Below are 16,606 nucleotides of genomic sequence, written 5' to 3'. Positions count from 1 at the left end.
CCACCATTATGGACCAATCACAGCTCTGTATGTGTTTGAAAACCCTCTAGAGAGCTGTGATTGGCTAGCCAGAGTCCTGGTAGGAGCTGCGGAGGTTCCAATGGAGCATGCCTAGACCAAACTTTGCAAAGCAAGAATTTGGTCTAGTTCACTAGGCTAGGGGATTTGATAAGGCAGCAGTTTTTCCCTTTCTTGGTACAGAGTTTTCTCTGAGAGGGCACCATCTAGAGGTGAACAAAGCACATTGCACCTTTATTCCCCCTTTCCACGTTCCACCAGACCTGTACAGTCTATGCACCAGATGCAAAAGCGTTGCCAAACGTACTTTAAGGCACTTAGCGCCGTTACAGTGGACGGGTTCCTTTCCACCAGCTGTAGAGTGTCACCAATTTGGACGTGTCCCAGAAGCGTAAGGACATGCTGCTTACGTTTCAAGTCTAGTTTTTGGACTCTATGCTTCTAGAACACGTCAAACTCCACAGTTCAGATCGGGACAGACAGGAAGTCTTAAATGAAAGCAGCGTAGAAAAAAGTCATGTGCTTCAACTTTCAAACAAACAATAAAGCAATTATTTGAAATAAATTTTACTTCATTGCTGCTTGAAACTTGAAGCCTGAGGAGACATTTCAGCTGTTAGAATAAACTTGACCAACCCTTATATGTCCTAAGTGCATTTTGTTTTGCGCAGACAGGTGTATTGTTGTGGATAATTTTGGCTATGATATGGCAATGTATCTTTTTTTGGGGGAAATATCAATAATAACTAAAAAAATTCCACAACATTTAATGTAACACTGAAATCAATTTGTAGCGTTACTGCCCTTAGTGCATTTTTTGTGCTATTGACTCCCATGTAAATCTTTTTTTTTCTAGTAAGCCTAAATATTAGCATGTAAATATATATTTTATTATTCTGTCTGAGTTCTCAGGGCAGTTGCAGACTCAATTTAGAGCTTTTTATGTTTTCCACTAGATTGCGCATTTTCTTATGTATACCAGGGAAATAACTAATACTGCATTCAAATAAAAAAATATTGAAAATATTTTTATGACCATTTATGACACTCCAATGTGTTAAAAATTCACCCACAAATCATCTGAACACATCATTTTTAAAAAATATATTTTTCATTTGGTTACATGGTTATGATCATGCACCTGACAATAAAGGGGAAAATAAATGGGTTAAATCTCAGGAACGCACAAATATTTTATTATATTTTGTGAGGACTGAAGCCAAGGACAAAATTCATGTAAAAATTGGGAGTTATGAAATATTATGAGGAGGTGTTGTGGCAGCATTTTTTTTGTGCACCAAAAAATCGTGACTTTTTTTTTTAGAAAATATGAAATTACACCAAAACTATAAAGTGAGCAAAAAATATATTTATGTCTATTTGTGACACTCCAAGGCATTGACATTTTAACCCCCCCTCCCCCCCAAAAAAGTCATCTGAACATAAAAAACAAAACAATAGATTTTATTTTTTTTCTTCATATTTTCACAATTCTTGTATTGATCATAAACCTGGCAATAAAGGGGTTAAATCTCAGAAACACATTTCTTATTATCTTTTCTTAGGGCTGACGAGATGGATAAAATTCGTGTAAAAAATTGGGACAAATGAAATATTGTATAATATTTCTATAGGAAGTTTTGTATGTGCATTTTTTGTGCTCAAACAAACGTTAGAAAATTAAAAGAGAATAAACTGTTATGTTGTAAAATGAGTGGAGATGTTTCCTTGGGATTTGACAACGATTTGAAGGTCTGCCATGTGTCCTGGAGCACCACTGTCTGCCCACACTTCCTGTCAACACTATTTCTCACCTGAAGAAGGCGCCATAGATTAACTGAGACAAATATTCCCGTTTTCATCTTGTCCTGTATTTTTTTTTTCTTTTTGCCTGCAGAAGCGCATATTTCATTGCGCATGGAAGACTCAGTCACGCACATGTAAAAAATGAAGCCTGTGATTTTGCTGTTTTTCATCATTTGGTCTGGATGTGTGGAGCTGAAACCCCGGAGAGGTAAGAGGAGACGGTTGATGCTTGTTTCATCCGGATTTAAACACGCAGAGGAGAATAGCGGAGAAAGCGCGTCTGACTCGGAATCTGCCGCAACTTTGGCGCATGTCTCAAGATCAAAATCCCCAGTTTGGCTATTTTTATTGTGTAGTTTTATTTTCCAACATGCAGTCAGAGCAACATCGTGAAACTTTGCTGTTTTTAACTCTTGACAGCTAAAAGGGAAACGCGGATTTTGTGCAGCTTTTCCCGCTGGTTATGCGGAAACTGTCTAGTAGTAAATTTCTTTATTTTGCTCCTCAGGAGGTGGGGTGGTTTGTACTTTTAAAGACAAAACCTATAGCCCAGGAGACAGCTGGCACCCCTATCTGGAGCCGTTTGGATTCATGTTCTGCATGCGCTGCGTGTGCGCAGAGGTACCCGAAAGCATTTCCCGAAAGTCCAGCCCTTAAATTATAAAAGCTCCGATGTTTTCCTCTGTTAGACAGGTCATGTAAGATGCATCACCATCAAGTGTCCGGCACTGTCGTGTGAAAACCCAGTGACCGATCCTCAGCGATGCTGTCCAAGATGCGCAGGTAAACGGTTTGATCCCGAACACCTCTGCGCCCCAGGAGACGCGTGTCACGGCCTCTCTCCTGTCTGTCCTCCTCAGATGAGTCCCGGATCCCCGCAGGGCTGAGGGCCTCCGTCAAGTCATGCAGGCATAACGGGAGTATTTATCAGCCCGGGCAGACTTTCACCAAGCACGACCTCTTCCCCTCCAAGCACAGCGACCAGTGCGCCATGTGCACATGTTCTGTAAGCTTTACGTCTTTCGTTTATGAGTCTTTTTCATTGTAAAATAGTCAAAGTTGGAATTAAATAAAGAAGAAAACAGCAGGGGAAGATTTTCCAGAATTTTTTTTAGCGATTACATTTTTTTTTTTTTCAAAAATAAAAACTGAAACTAATAATAAGCAAATGATTAAAAATAATTTGGGGGAACAAATGTCAAATAATTATTAAATAATTATGGAAGTATTACAGGGGATTAAAGTGTTTAAATGTTTGACATGCTTAGGTGTTTGTAATCAGTGCTAAACTTATGGGTTAATAATAAGGTTCCTCATTTAGTCTCTTAAATATTTAAAGGAGGCTAAGCTCTTTGCTGCTTTATTTGTAAATTTGCAGCTTACACATATACATGTGTATCCATCCATCCATTTTCATCCGCTTATCCGGAGTCGGGTCGTGGGGGCAGTAGCCTAAGGCAAGAGGCCCAGACTTCCCTGTCCCCAGCCACTTGGGCCAGCTCCTCCGGGGGAATCCCAAGGCGTTCCCTGGCCAGGTGAGAGACATAGTCCCTCCACCGTGTCCTGGGTCTACCTTTAAGTCTCCTCCCTGTTGGACGTGCCCGGAAAACCTCACCATCCTGACCAGATGCCCGAGCTACCTCAACTGGCTCCTCTCGATGTGGAGGAGCAGCGGGTCTACTCCGAGCCCCTCCAGAATGACCGAGCTTCTCACCCTATGTCTAAGGGAGAGCCCAGCCACTCTTCGGAGAAAACTTATTTTGGCCGCTTGCAGGGCCGTTGCTAGCTATTTTGGTGCCCTAAGCACAAAGGCTTCGTGCCCCCCCCCCCCCCCCAGCAGAAAAAAAACCCACAATAACACAGTATGTGCAAGCGCTTCGCCTTAAAGTCTCTTTAATTCTCTTGTATGCACAAACTGCTTATTATTTCCAAAAAGTAGGATTGATATTTACATAACATAACATACTCAACACAGGAACTCCATATTGTTATTATTTAGAACTATGTAACGGATCCACACAACACAAGCACCGGTTGTGGCACATGTGTTTCTCCAATGTAATTTTCAGATGCTTTTTCGGACCCAGGACTCACTCTGCCTTCAGAAGTGCTGGCTGTGGGCTGTGCTCGGTCTGATCCTGGTCAGGGCTGGGTGATGTTGTAGAAGGTTCAGACTTGATGGCTGACAACTGATCTTGAGCTCTTGAACTGCTGGTGGAGGGCTGATCTGAACTTTTGGCTTGAGCTCCTCCTTGAATGTACTTTTTCATTGAGCCTGCATTCAAACACAAAACGATTATTTGTCATATTCATTCTATAATAAGATAAAAGTTTTAAACCATGGTAAAAAATACTGCAATAGATTATTTATAGGTTTATATTGGCTTATAAATCACTGGCATGTGACATGACTAAATTCAAAACTATTTAACTTTTATTAAGAACTAGAGAGGCACAATACACACATTTTATACACAACTAGAAAATTCTGAATATGAAGGGAGGAGGTTAGCAAAATGGACTTTTTTCTTCAAATTATACCATCAGCAGCTGATGTTCCCCTTGGCCCGTAAATGTTTATGAAATATAAATATCAACATAGAGCAAATACCTAATTTGAATATAGGTTTGTCTAATTTTTCATTTTAAATCTCAGTTACATAGCCTATAGGCCACATAGGCTATTTAATAATGATATAAATCATGTCCATAGTTAACTCATGATTAATCACAAACAGCCGCTTATTTTAAAATAAAATTTCTTACTTTACCTCGACGGTGTTTTTGTCCTTCCTGTTTTTGTGATATTTAAGTATTTGGGTGGACAAATATGATTCATTTGTTTATTTCTGTTTCAAAACAGCACAGATGGGCCTATCTGACCTCACAGAGGAAACTTTATTTTACTTGAGAAAGATGTTTTAAGATGAACTTATTAAAACAAAAAAATATTCAAACTCTTCCAGATCTATTTTTTTAGATGAACAACCTTTAACACTGTTCAGACTTATTTTTTGATACAAGTCACATGAACAGGCTGAATAAAAGGATATTTCCCTTTGTTGCATTTAACTATTTCTTCTTTAAAGAAGTGCCGATTCAGAAGAGAATAACTGCATTTAGGAGGATGATGACTTGCTACGTTTTTTTTCTCCAGCAGTAAAACAGCTCTAAAGCTTCTCTGAGTTTCTCTCCCTCTCAGCCTCTCTCACTCAGCTACTGATGAATGCCCGGTAGGTGGACTCTGTTGGGACAGAGTGGCGCATTATACTTTTAACAGACTGGAGAAGCAGAGAACGAAATCTGCCCAAACCACGCAGATAAGAGTCAAAATGTTAAATGTACGGAAGCAGAGTGCGAAAAACACCAAATAAAAGTCCTGAAAAGCAGCATGCTTACCAAACTTGGCAAAATTTGACCAAAAACAGATTAATTAACAGCAGTAACAAGTCCGAATTTAAGCTAGGTCAAACGACCCTCTGAACTTGACCACACTTGTTTAGAATTAGAAATAGATAAAAAATTAAGAATTTCCATTAAAATACTTGTCTTACCTGCAATCGAAGCAACAGCATCATCCCGTTGTTTTTTCTTTTGTCTCTTTACTGCCCCGGACTCCTGCAGCCTTTTCGGAGCCATGACTGTGCCCACTGCATCCGCTGCAGGTGTACGGGGGTGGTGGGTGGGGGGTGGGTGGTGGGGGGCACACACACGGTGCGACAGGATCCATCTCCTTTCCTTTTTGTTTGTTTTCTCTCTGTAAACATGCTGTTAACTGGCTTTGCACATCTTCTAATTGAAATCTGTCTTTATTATATACATATTATTTTCATAAAGGTTGTGAACAGAATCAGTGACAAAGGGCAGCCTTGGTGGAGTCCAACTCTCACTGGTAACGAGCCCGACTTACTGCCGGCAATGCGGACCATTCTCTGACACCGGTCATGCAGGGACCTAACAGCCCGTATCAGAGGTCCTGGTACCCCATACTCCCAGAGTACCTCCCACTGAGCCCCTCGAGGGATGCGGTCAAACACCTTCTCCAAAACCACAAAACACATGTAGACTGGTTTGGCAAATTCCCACGCACCCTCCAGGATCCCCCTAAGGGTATAGAGCTGGTCCAGTGTTCCACGGCCAGGAAGAAAACCACATTGCTCCTCCTGAATCTGAGGTTCAACAATCCGATGGACCCTCCTCTCCAGAACCCCTGAATAGACCTTACCAGGAAGGCTCAGGATTGTGACCCCCTGTAGTTGGAACACACCCTGCAGTCCCCCTTTTTAAATAAGGGGACCACCACCCCGGTCTGCCAGTCCAGTGGGACTGCCCCAAATGTCCACGCGATATTGCAGAGCCACGTCAGCCAACACAGCCCCACAACATCCAGAGCGGATCTCATCCACTCCTGGAGCCTTGCCACAGAGGAACTTTTTAACCACCTCAGTGACCTCAGCACCAGAGATTTGAGAGGCCAACCCAAAGTCCCCAGACTCCGCTTCCTCACTGGAAGACGTGTTGGTGGGATTGAGGAGGTCTTCGAAGCATTCTGCCCACCGATCCACAATGTCCTGAGTAGAGGTCAGCAGCACACCATCCCCACTATAGATAGTGTTGGTAGCGCACTGCTTTCCCCCCTGAGGCACTGGATGGTGGACCAGAATCTCCTCAAAGCCGTATGGAAGTCTTGCTCCATGGTCTCACCAAACTCCTCCCATGCCCGGGTTTTTGCCTTGGCGACCACCCGAGCCACATTCCGCTTGGACATCCGGTGCCCGTCAGCTGCCTCCGGAGTCCCACAGGCCAAAAATACCTGATAGGTCTCTTTCTTCAGCTTGACAGCATCTCTAACCACCGGTGTCCACCAGCGGGTTCGGGGGTTGCCACAACGACAGGCACAGGCGATCCTGCAACCACAGCTCTGGTCAGACGCCTCAACAATGGAGGCACGGAACAGGGTCCATTTAGACTCCCCCGGAACATTTTGGAAGTTCTGTCGGAGGTGGGAATTGAAGCTCCTTCTGACAGGAGACTCTGCCAGACGTTCCCAGCAGAACCTCACGATACGTTTGGGCCTGCCTGGTCTGACCGGCATCCTCCCCCACCATCTGAGCCGACTCACCACCAGGTAGTGGTCAGTTGACAGCTCTGCCCCTCTCTTCAACCGAGTGTTCAAGACATGCGGCCACAGGTCAGATGAAACAACAAAGTCGATCATCGAGCTGCGGCCTAAGGTGTCCTGGTGCCAAGAGCACATATGGACACCTTTATGTCTGAACACAATCCATGACTGCAACAGAAGTCCAATAACAAAACACCACTTGAATTCAGATCAGGGGGGGCCGTTCCTCCCAACTACACCTCTCCAGGTCTCACTGTTGTTGCCTACGTGAGCGTTAAAGTCCCCCAGCAGAACGAGGGGGTCACCGGAAGGAGCGCTTTACAACACCCCCTCCAAGGTCTCCAAAAAGGGTGGGTGGTCTGAACTGTAGTTTGGTGCATAAGCACAGACCACAGTTATAACCCGTCCCCCCACACGTAGGCGGAGGGAGGCTACCCTCTCATTCACTGGGGTAAACCCCAACATACAGGCACCAAGATGGGGGGGCAACTAGTATGCCCACCCCTGCTTGGCGCCTCTCAGTGGGAGCAACTCCAGAGTGGTAGAACCCCTCTCAAGGAAACTGGTTCCAGATCCAGAGCCATGGGTTGAGGTGAGTCCGACTATATCTAGTCGGAACCTCTCAACCTCACACACCAACTCAGGCTCCTTCCCCACCAGAGAGGTGACATTCCATGTGCCAAGAGCCAGCTTCTGTAGCCGAGGACCAGACCGCCAAGGTCCCGCCCTCGACTCCCACCCGTCACCCACTGCACCCGACCCCTTTGGCCCCTCCCACGAGTGGTGAGCCCATGGGAAGGGGGACCCACGTTTCCTCTTCGCGCTTTGCCCGGCTGGGCTCCATGGGTGAAAGCCCGGCCACCAGGCGCTCGCCAACGTGCCCCACCTCCAGACCTGGCTCCAGAGGGGGGCCCCGGTGACCCACGTCCGGCCGAGGGAACGCGGTTTCCATTTATATAATTCATCATAAGAGGTCTTCGTGCAACTCTTTGTCTGATCCCTCACCTAGGACCTGTTTGCCATGGGTGACCCTACCAGAGGCAGAAAGCCTCAGACAACTTAGCTCCTAGGATCATTGAGACACTCAAACCCCTCCACCACGGTAAGGTGGCAGCCCAGGGAGATGTATATGCATGTGTAGTGCTGCTAAAATCTTGTTTTTAAGAGTGATGAAAACATCTACCTCACCTAAATGGAGTGGACAACGACTAATTACAGAAGAATAAATAACAAAGATAATGCATCTACTTTTTATGTTTTAGACTCATTTATGAGTTTAGAAATCTACTTGTTGTATTTTACAGTCTTTGAAGCACTTCACATCAAAATAAAACCAAATCACGCTCTTGCTTTTTCTTTTAGGGTGGAAACATCTTCTGTGCTCTGAAAACATGCCAACCCATCACCTGTTCCTCACCCGTTCCAGTCCCAGGCACCTGCTGTTTGGTGTGTAAAGGTAGTCGGACTCCTCCAGTAGAGTATGCCACAAACATGTTGAATGTTCACCAAGTAACGAAATACAAAATTGGACTTCATTTTATGGGGGGAAAACAATGGAGACATAGAATGGTACAAAAATACATGAAAACAAAAATACTAAACTGAAGTTGCATTAAATTAAAATATGTTAAATCCAACTAGACATTGTGAGTGAATGTCACTGTCCTGGTTTCTCCCAGATCAGGGCACCAGCGGGTCCTCGTCAGCAGAGGACGGAAACCAACAGCTGAACAGAGGAGTCGTATGTTCTTTCTGATCTATGGAAACTTAAATGTTGTAAAAACTTAGAAGTCTTGTTTTCAGTTGCTTCTTAACTGGGCTCAAATCTCACTGAAGAGGCCAGGCTGAGTGAATAAATAGTTTACCATCAGGATTCTTTAGGTTATCTCACTTTTTTATGTTTCTGTGATCTTTTATGGTTTGTGTGAAAAAGGCAGCTAATAACAGGAGTGGATGAGTGAGTGTCTTTATTAAATGTGTGTTTGCGCCAGAGGCACTCGATGGACCGGTGTTCTGCAGAGCAGAGCCAGCTGCGGTCGGACCGCACCACTCCACACCGAACCAAGACCTCCTCCAGGAGCCTGAGCCTCAGCAGACTCAACCTCCAAGGGGCTTCAGAGACCACTGTGAAGTTTCTGTTGCAGAGGAAACACCAAAGAGGTGAGACTTGCACAGCACAGAGATCTTTCACAGGTATTTAATTTTATGGGGCACGTTCCTCGCACGTCTATGATTGTTTCCGTATGGAGAGCAACGCTCAGATGTTTCTCATTTCTCCCAGTGTGTTTATACAATGGCAAGACATATTCTCATGGAGACACATGGCATCCAGTGTTGGGGAAGGTCCTGGAATGCATCCTCTGCACTTGTACTGATGGCCTCCAGGACTGCAGACGCATCACATGTCCCGACCAGTACCCATGCAAACATCCCATCAAATTACCAGGAAAATGCTGCAAGATGTGTCCAGGTAGCCAAGTGTGACCTGCACAGGACAGGAGCTGGTTGTACTGATGTGATACTGATGGGATGAAAACATTATTATCTCACTCCATCTGTTTCTGTTTCCAGAGAGTAAAGCAGACACTAATCAGACCCAGTGCTATTCTGGGTATAAAAATGACCTCCTGGTGTATAAAGTGGAGTCATCTCTGAAAGCCGACTCATCAAACACAATTCGGATCATTGCTGTTGAAAGGCAAAGTACGTCTGAGGTTGAAGTGCAAGTATGGAACATTGTAGAAGGTAAGGAGACCAATTCTCAGTGATATCCTATAAAAAAAACATCTGCACAGTTGAAACCAGATGTTCATATATAACAGATAAACACACACAGCCATTTCTCCTTTCTGTCTGACATTAAATCAGACTAAACCTGTCAGGTTTTTGGTCAGTTAGGGTTATTTGATAGATGTCTGACTGTGTGTGTGTGTGTGTGTGTGGGGGGGGGGGGGGGGGGGGGGGGAGAGAGAGAGAGAGAGAGAGAGAGAGAGAGAGAGAGAGAGAAGAAAATATCATTTCTATAGCGCCTCTCAGGATAAAAATCACGAGGCGCTTCACAAAAACAAAAAATATAAAAATAATTTAGAAAATGTTTAAAAATATATTTAAAATGAGCAAAAATAGACAAATTGTGATTAAAAAATGTTAAGAAAGAGAGAGAGTGAACAAGAAAGAGGGAAATCAGTGGATCCTGAGGAAGGTGGAATAGGTGGGGAGAGCCGAATAAAGAGAGAGTGGTGAAGAAGGTCATACAAAAGCCAGCTTGAACAAGTGAGTCTTCAGCTGCTTTTTAAAGGAGACCACTGAGTCCACTGATCTCAGGCTCAGGGGGAGAGAGTTCCAGAGTCTGGGGGCCACAGCAGCAAATGATCTGTCACCTTTGGTCTTTAGCCTAGTGCTGCACAACCAGTAGGCTTTGATCACTGGACCTCAGGGACCTGCTGGGGGTGTAGGGACTAAGAAGATCACCAATGTAAGATGGTGCTTGTCCATGTAAGGCCCTATAGACCAGAACCAGGATCTTGAAATGAACCCTGAAGTTGACTGGCAGCCAGTGAAGCTGGAGGAGAAGCGGGGTGATGTGGGTGTGTTTGGAGGACTTGGTCAGAAGCTGAGCACAGGCATTCTGAACCACCTGTAGACGGTTCAGGGAGGTTCTGCTCACACACGTAAAAAGAGAGTTACAGTAGTCTAAGCGTGAGGAGATGAAGGTGTGGAGAACTGTCTCAAGTTCAGAGCGGGACAGAATGGAACTCAGCTTAGCAATGTTCCTGAGATGGAAGAAGGAAGAGCGAACAAGAGAACTGACATGAGAATCCAGGGTGAGAGCTGGGTCAAAAGTCACACCAAGATTCCTGACAGAAGATTTGGTGTGGGAAGCAAGCTGACCAAGAGAGTCTCTGACTTTGGGAACCAGCATGTCTGGGGCACAGATGAGGATCTCAGTCTTATCTTCATTCAGCTGAAGAAAGCTCCCAGCCATCCAGGCTTTGGTAGAGTCTAAGCAGGTGTGTAACAGCTGCAGCTTAGACATCTCATGGGGCTTAAAGGAGATGTACAGTTGGATGTCATCTGCATAAAGATGGTAGGAGATTCCTTTGAAGGAGCTCAGGATGTGCTGAAGAGGAAGCAGATAGAGGAGGAAGAGCAGAGGCCCCAGCACAGAACCTTGTGGGACACCCTGGGTAAGAGAGGTGGTGGAGGACCTAAACTTGGAGATGGCCACAGAAAAGGAGCGCTCAGAGAGATAAGAGGAGAACCACTCCAGAGCAGATCCTGATAGACCTACCCAGTCTCTGAGTCTCTCCAGTAGCAGGTGATGGTCAACAGTGTCAAAGGCTGCAGTCAGGTCCAGCAGGACCAGAACAGAACAGTCCCCTGCATCACTGTGAGTCAGAAGGTCATTAGAGACCCTAAGAAGAGCTGTTTCAGTAGAATGAGCTCTACAAAAACCTGACTGGAAGCAATCATAGATGTTATGTTCATCAAGAGCAGCTGAGAGTTGTTTAGCCACAACCTTTTCCAAGATCTTGGAGATGAACGGAAGTTTAGAGATGGGTCTGAAGCTGCAATGGAGAGAGGGGTAGAGACTCGGTTTTTTAAGAAGTGGGTGGATTACATCATTCTTAAAGTAAGCAGTAAACCAGGGAGTAGGGTTCACTGCAGGAACTGATCTGGTTCTGACAGGACAGATGTTGTCCAGAATAGAGAGGCAGTGCTTGTTAATTTGATAAGTTAAGTAATCTGTGTCGTTATCAGAAGAACAGGGTGGATCAAAAGCAGCAGAAAAATTGCTAGCTGTGCTCTCATTAAGAAAACGAGAACTAACCATACGGCGAGCAGGAGGTGGGGACGCAGAAACTGACAAGGTAAAGAAAATGCAATGGTGATCTGAAATATAAACGTCCTCAGGACAAACATTGTCAGCATTTAGACCCAGGGTAAAAACAAGGTCTAGAGTGTGCCCCCTGGTGTGTGTGGGGCCAGAAACATGCTGGGTAAAGCCGAAGGAGTCCATAAGGCTGGAGAAATTCATGGCAAAGTGATCAGAGGGATCATCAACGTGGATGTTAAAGTCACCAACAATCACCAGTCTGGACAGCTTCACAGTGGAGGATAGAAAGTCACTAAACTCCTGAAGGAAATAACTATTTGGACCAGGTGGACGATAAACCACTGCACAGTAGAACGGGTCCTTACACCCGACTTTAATCAGCTGCAGTTCAAAGGAAGCAAAGTCACCAGAGGTTGTAGAGCTACATGGAAGATGGTCTCTGAAAACAACAGCTAGGCCTCCACCACGACCAGAACCCAGAGGCTGGCTAAGAAAAGAATAACCACTCGGGCAGAGTTCAATCAGACCAGAATAATCAGATGTTTGCTGCCAAACTTCAGACAGAAACAGAAAATCCAGGTTTTTAGAGAGAATTAGATCAGAGAGAGAGGGAGAGAGAGAGAGAGAGAGAGAGAGAGGAGGGAGGGGGAAGAGAGAGAGAGAGAGAGAGAGAGAGAGAGGAGGGAGGGGGAAGAGAGAGAGACAGAGAGAGAGAGAGAGGAGGGAGGGGGAAGAGAGAGAGAGAGAGAGAGAGAGAGAGAGAGAGAGAGAGAGAGAGAGAGAGAGAGAGAGAGAGAGAGATTAAAACAAATATTTTACTGTTCTCTATAAAGTCACAAGTTTCAGGAATTTGTACTGTCAGTGAATCAGAAACAACAAAACAGACACAGTCGTATTCAGTGCAAAGGAAAACAAGACTGAACAGCTGTGGCTATAGTACTACTGCAGCCTACACCACCCCAGCTTTTTGTCGACAAGTACAATTATTGAACACAAACCAAATAAATACATACCATCATTAAATAGGTGTTGTTGGAAGCTTAAGTTATCAGGTTTGGTTTCCATCTAACAAAGCTGTCTGCCTTTTACTTACAAACTGCTGTTAGAGCATCTGGATGAGTAGCTAACAGAACCTGAAAAGTGTTTTCTTGAACCAAATCAAGGTTCTGAGCTATTTGTCTCTGAATAGGTGTTTTACAGATAATGGACATTGGTGACGTTCAAAGGAAAGACATCACAGATCATCCTGAAAATTACAAACTTCTTACGACACTCAGTGAAGGTTTGGCTTTTTCATTTTCTCGTGACTGCATTTAAATTCAGATGGGTGACTTATAATAGATAAATACTACAATATCAGGACACGTTGTGTCATAAATATTTAAAAAGCGATGTGACATTGTGATGCCATCAACTCTGGGTCAGACCACAAAGTCCTTGGCTGTCACCAAGCCCTCATAATTCTGCAGTCAAATAGACGCCAACACGAAATTGGCAAAAACTGCAGTTCCACCCTCATCCACTAGGGGCTGGCACCAGAAGTGAGCAAATCCTCATTGACCCCCATGTTAAAAATGCCAAATTCACAGCAGAAATAAACATGTTTACAGCCTGATTAAAAAACCCATCTTAGGTTTAATAGATCTAGTTTATAGTCATGACAACTCGGGGGGGTTTGTAACTCTTTTGTTAATGAGTCTCCTGTTAGCGCTACTCCATACAAGATGTCTTGCTACCTTGTTGTTGAGGCCATCATAAAGGTTTCTGAATCTCTTTTAGCTCATCATCCGGGACCAGTTTACCATTAGAGGCACCGAAAGAGGTGATTAAGGCAGCTGAAATTAGCTTCCTCTGCAGAACGGTCTGACTAAAGGGCAGGATGAGAGGGTCTATTCCATACAGCCTCAGAGTAGAGTCGCTGCTCCGCCACATCAAAAAGAGCTGGTTGAGGTGGTTTTGACATTTTGGTAAGGATGCAAGATGTTTGACCAGGAGGATGGATTGTCACTTTTGGACTGGTGGATCTGACCTAAGACCTGCTGGAGGGACTATACTCCTGGGATGCCCCACTAAAGCCCTGTTTAGACTATTAGAACTTTCAGGCTATTTTAACGGACCTTCACAGCATGAATGACTTAGAAAAATGAACTCCCATTTTTTTCTCTTATGATAAACTAAATAACCCAGAATACTGCTGTTAAGGTATGACTGACTTTACACATGACACCCCATCCTATTTCTGGTCACTGAACGTCACTTTTTACATGAAACAGATGGCGTACATTGACAGAATGAAACTTTTTCAGTGGTATTATCATCCGTGGGTGCCTTTTGGTGCTGATCACTGATGCCAGTTACTGCCAAAAATGGTTGCATAATGCTGACGTCTTAGCAAAGTCCTATAATGGAAACACGGCTCTAGAGCGGCTCCCCAGAGAGGTGAAAGGGGCGTACTAACTTGCAAACATAAATTGTGAAGATTCAGAGTTTGGTTTTCATTTGCCACCCATCACCATTTAAATTCTTGTTTTTAGCTTATTTAACTTGTATGTGTGTGCATCAGACTGACATTATTTTTTTTCCAGACCTGTGGAGAAACTTTAAAGAGAGTGAAAGTCTAAGTAAAGTCCCTCAGACGACGGTGTGTGAAGATGGCATTCAGGAGATTGTGACATTCCTAAATCCCAAACAAACGGAGAGGCTGTGTTCACCCTAGTCACCACTCCTAATGTCGGTATATAAAACAGTCATTCTCCGTTCAAATATGTTGCACTTGCTTTTTGTGTATGCAAGTGGAAATTCTTATTTACATTGTTTATTTGATGTATCATCATGTTTTTAATCCTCACACCATTATTCTCATAAGTTATTGTGTTGTAACTCTTGGTTATTAACTGTTCTTGGAACAATTAAAGTCGTTTGTTGAAACTTTTGGAAACTAAAACAAATGAAGATGTAGAGAGGAGTCCACGGGTGTAAAACAGGATCTTTGTACTGGTGACAAATAGAACAAAACAGAAAGTTCATGTTCTCTTCCTGAAGGTCCTTCTCTGAGAAACAATTTTCACTTATTATTTTTGAAAATGATCAGTCCCTCTGACTTCGTCATGCAGGCTGGAGATGAAAATAGTCTCCTACACCTATCTCCTGCATTAGCTGAAACTCTTGGTTTAGAAACGCCTGACAGATCTACTTCACACTGTTACTTAACATTCATGGACTCACCCATCTTGACTCACTACGGGGAAGACTGTTGTTGGTTTAGCGTCCAGGAAACAGCAGAGAACGTCTCAACTAGTAGAGGCTAACCATTAGCATTAGCAGCTCCACCACATGGCGGAACTCCTCCAGGCTTGTGTTATTTGAGGAGATAAAACATCCACGTTGCAGAGCAAATGGAATTAGTGGTAAAGTTGTGTTGTTGCTATCCAATGAGAGGAGAGATGTCCAAATATTAGAAAATAAGACTTAAAACCCTGTCATCCGAAGCTACTTTCTTCATCAGCTGAATTCTCCGTACTAAAACAGGTGCACCAGAGGATGACACCCCCACCCCAAGTATGTCTTACAAGTCATTTTTTTCCCACTTTATTTTCATTTATTGACATTAAAGTAAAAATACAAAACTAAATTGCTAAAAGCCAAAATGAAAAAGGGGACAGAAAGAAAAAATACTTATGTTATCTGCCCCTTTTAACTAAAATAACATTAATACAAATGAAACAATCATACGATTCTTAAAAATTTTTTGAACAATAACCCATGAACCGAAAAAAAGAGAGAAAACAAGTTACACAGAAAGAAGCACAAAGCTATACACATATATACCTACACATATACACATATGCATACACAGACCCGTTCCCCCTTTCCCCCTTTTTTTTAAATTTATTTTTTCATTCATTCCTACTATAGACTATTACTCCGACTGTATGATCATCATGCTGGAAAACGGAACATGACGGTCTGAGGGGTGTGTGCTGGCATACTGGCAAAACTAGTTACAGTAAAAAGGTTTTTAAAACATTCAGAACTAAAAATCAGGCCTGGAAGAAATGTTGAAGGTCTATAGGGTAATTCTCCACATCTAAATCCAACAGGATGTGTTAGACAACCAGATCCAAGGATCTGCAGACATCTAACAGACTCCATGCAGTGCGACCAGGACAAGACTGCTCGAATGAGAAACAGGTGACACACTAAGCAGGTTAGATCTGACAGGTGTGTGTGTGTGATGGGTGAGAGGGAGCTTGTACTGTTAGATTATGGGGATTAACCCTCTGGAGGCAAACGTTGCAGATTAGCAATGTTAAAACCTACCTACCTGGCTACTTCACATATGTATTTCATGAGCATTTTCTAACTCAGAAGTACCCCTGAAGGACTTAAGTTGTTCGTCCTTTTATCAAAACTTATTTTGAGCCTGAGAGGGTTAAAATGTGATGAATAACAGGATAACAACCCCCCCAGGACAGAGTGGGGGAGGAGGATGTGATGTTCATCGACTTAATGTAAATATACGTGTCAACTTATATAAAATATACTGGATCTTGTATGTTTGATATGTAAAAACATGAGAGGTGGAAATATTTCTCCACAAAATCACATCGGTTGCTTAAGTGAAGTGTGTTAAACTTGTTTTTAGGTTAAGTATAGGCACGGTGTTGCTGCATTTCTGCAGCTGCATTATTTCAGTTATTTCATATCTTGAGTTTTGTTTGATTGTACGGCTGAATACACCTCTGCTCACAGGGAAGAAAAACTGCGTCCTCGTGATTACAATAAAAATAATATTTGACTCAAATGTTTTCTGTGCATTTATT

General features: G+C 43.6%; 1 protein-coding gene across 1 annotated transcript; it reads left to right on the top strand.

Moving 5' to 3' along the window:
• The first annotated feature begins 1,850 nt into the window (after positions 1-1,850).
• Positions 1,851-14,740, top strand: chrdl2 (chordin-like 2). The gene is made up of 11 exons (XM_070555690.1): positions 1,851-2,032; positions 2,333-2,445; positions 2,514-2,607; positions 2,685-2,830; positions 8,309-8,402; positions 8,626-8,687; positions 8,938-9,106; positions 9,228-9,416; positions 9,518-9,691; positions 12,973-13,065; positions 14,369-14,740. The coding sequence occupies exons 1-11, from the start codon at positions 1,966-1,968 to the stop codon at positions 14,497-14,499; spliced, it is 1,332 nt and encodes a 443-aa protein (XP_070411791.1). The 5' UTR covers positions 1,851-1,965; the 3' UTR covers positions 14,500-14,740.
• Positions 14,741-16,606: the final 1,866 nt, after the last annotated feature.

The sequence above is a fragment of the Nothobranchius furzeri genome, chromosome 10, assembly GCF_043380555.1.
Source record: "Nothobranchius furzeri strain GRZ-AD chromosome 10, NfurGRZ-RIMD1, whole genome shotgun sequence".
Classification (NCBI taxonomy): domain Eukaryota; kingdom Metazoa; phylum Chordata; class Actinopteri; order Cyprinodontiformes; family Nothobranchiidae; genus Nothobranchius; species Nothobranchius furzeri.
This window is presented reverse-complemented; position numbering and strand designations above follow the sequence as displayed.

What these genes read in the sequence shown, in the direction of transcription:
- chrdl2 (XM_070555690.1), top strand. Translation starts at nt 1,966, where the DNA reads ATGAAGCCTGTGATTTTGCTGTTTTTCATCATTTGGTCTGGATGTGTG. An exon ending in ATGCTGTCCAAGATGCGCAG is followed by an intron (nt 2,608 to 2,684) that starts GTAAACGGTTTG and finishes TGTCCTCCTCAG; the next exon opens with ATGAGTCCCGGATCCCCGCA. An exon ending in TCTTACGACACTCAGTGAAG is followed by an intron (nt 13,066 to 14,368) that starts GTTTGGCTTTTT and finishes TTTTTTTTCCAG; the next exon opens with ACCTGTGGAGAAACTTTAAA.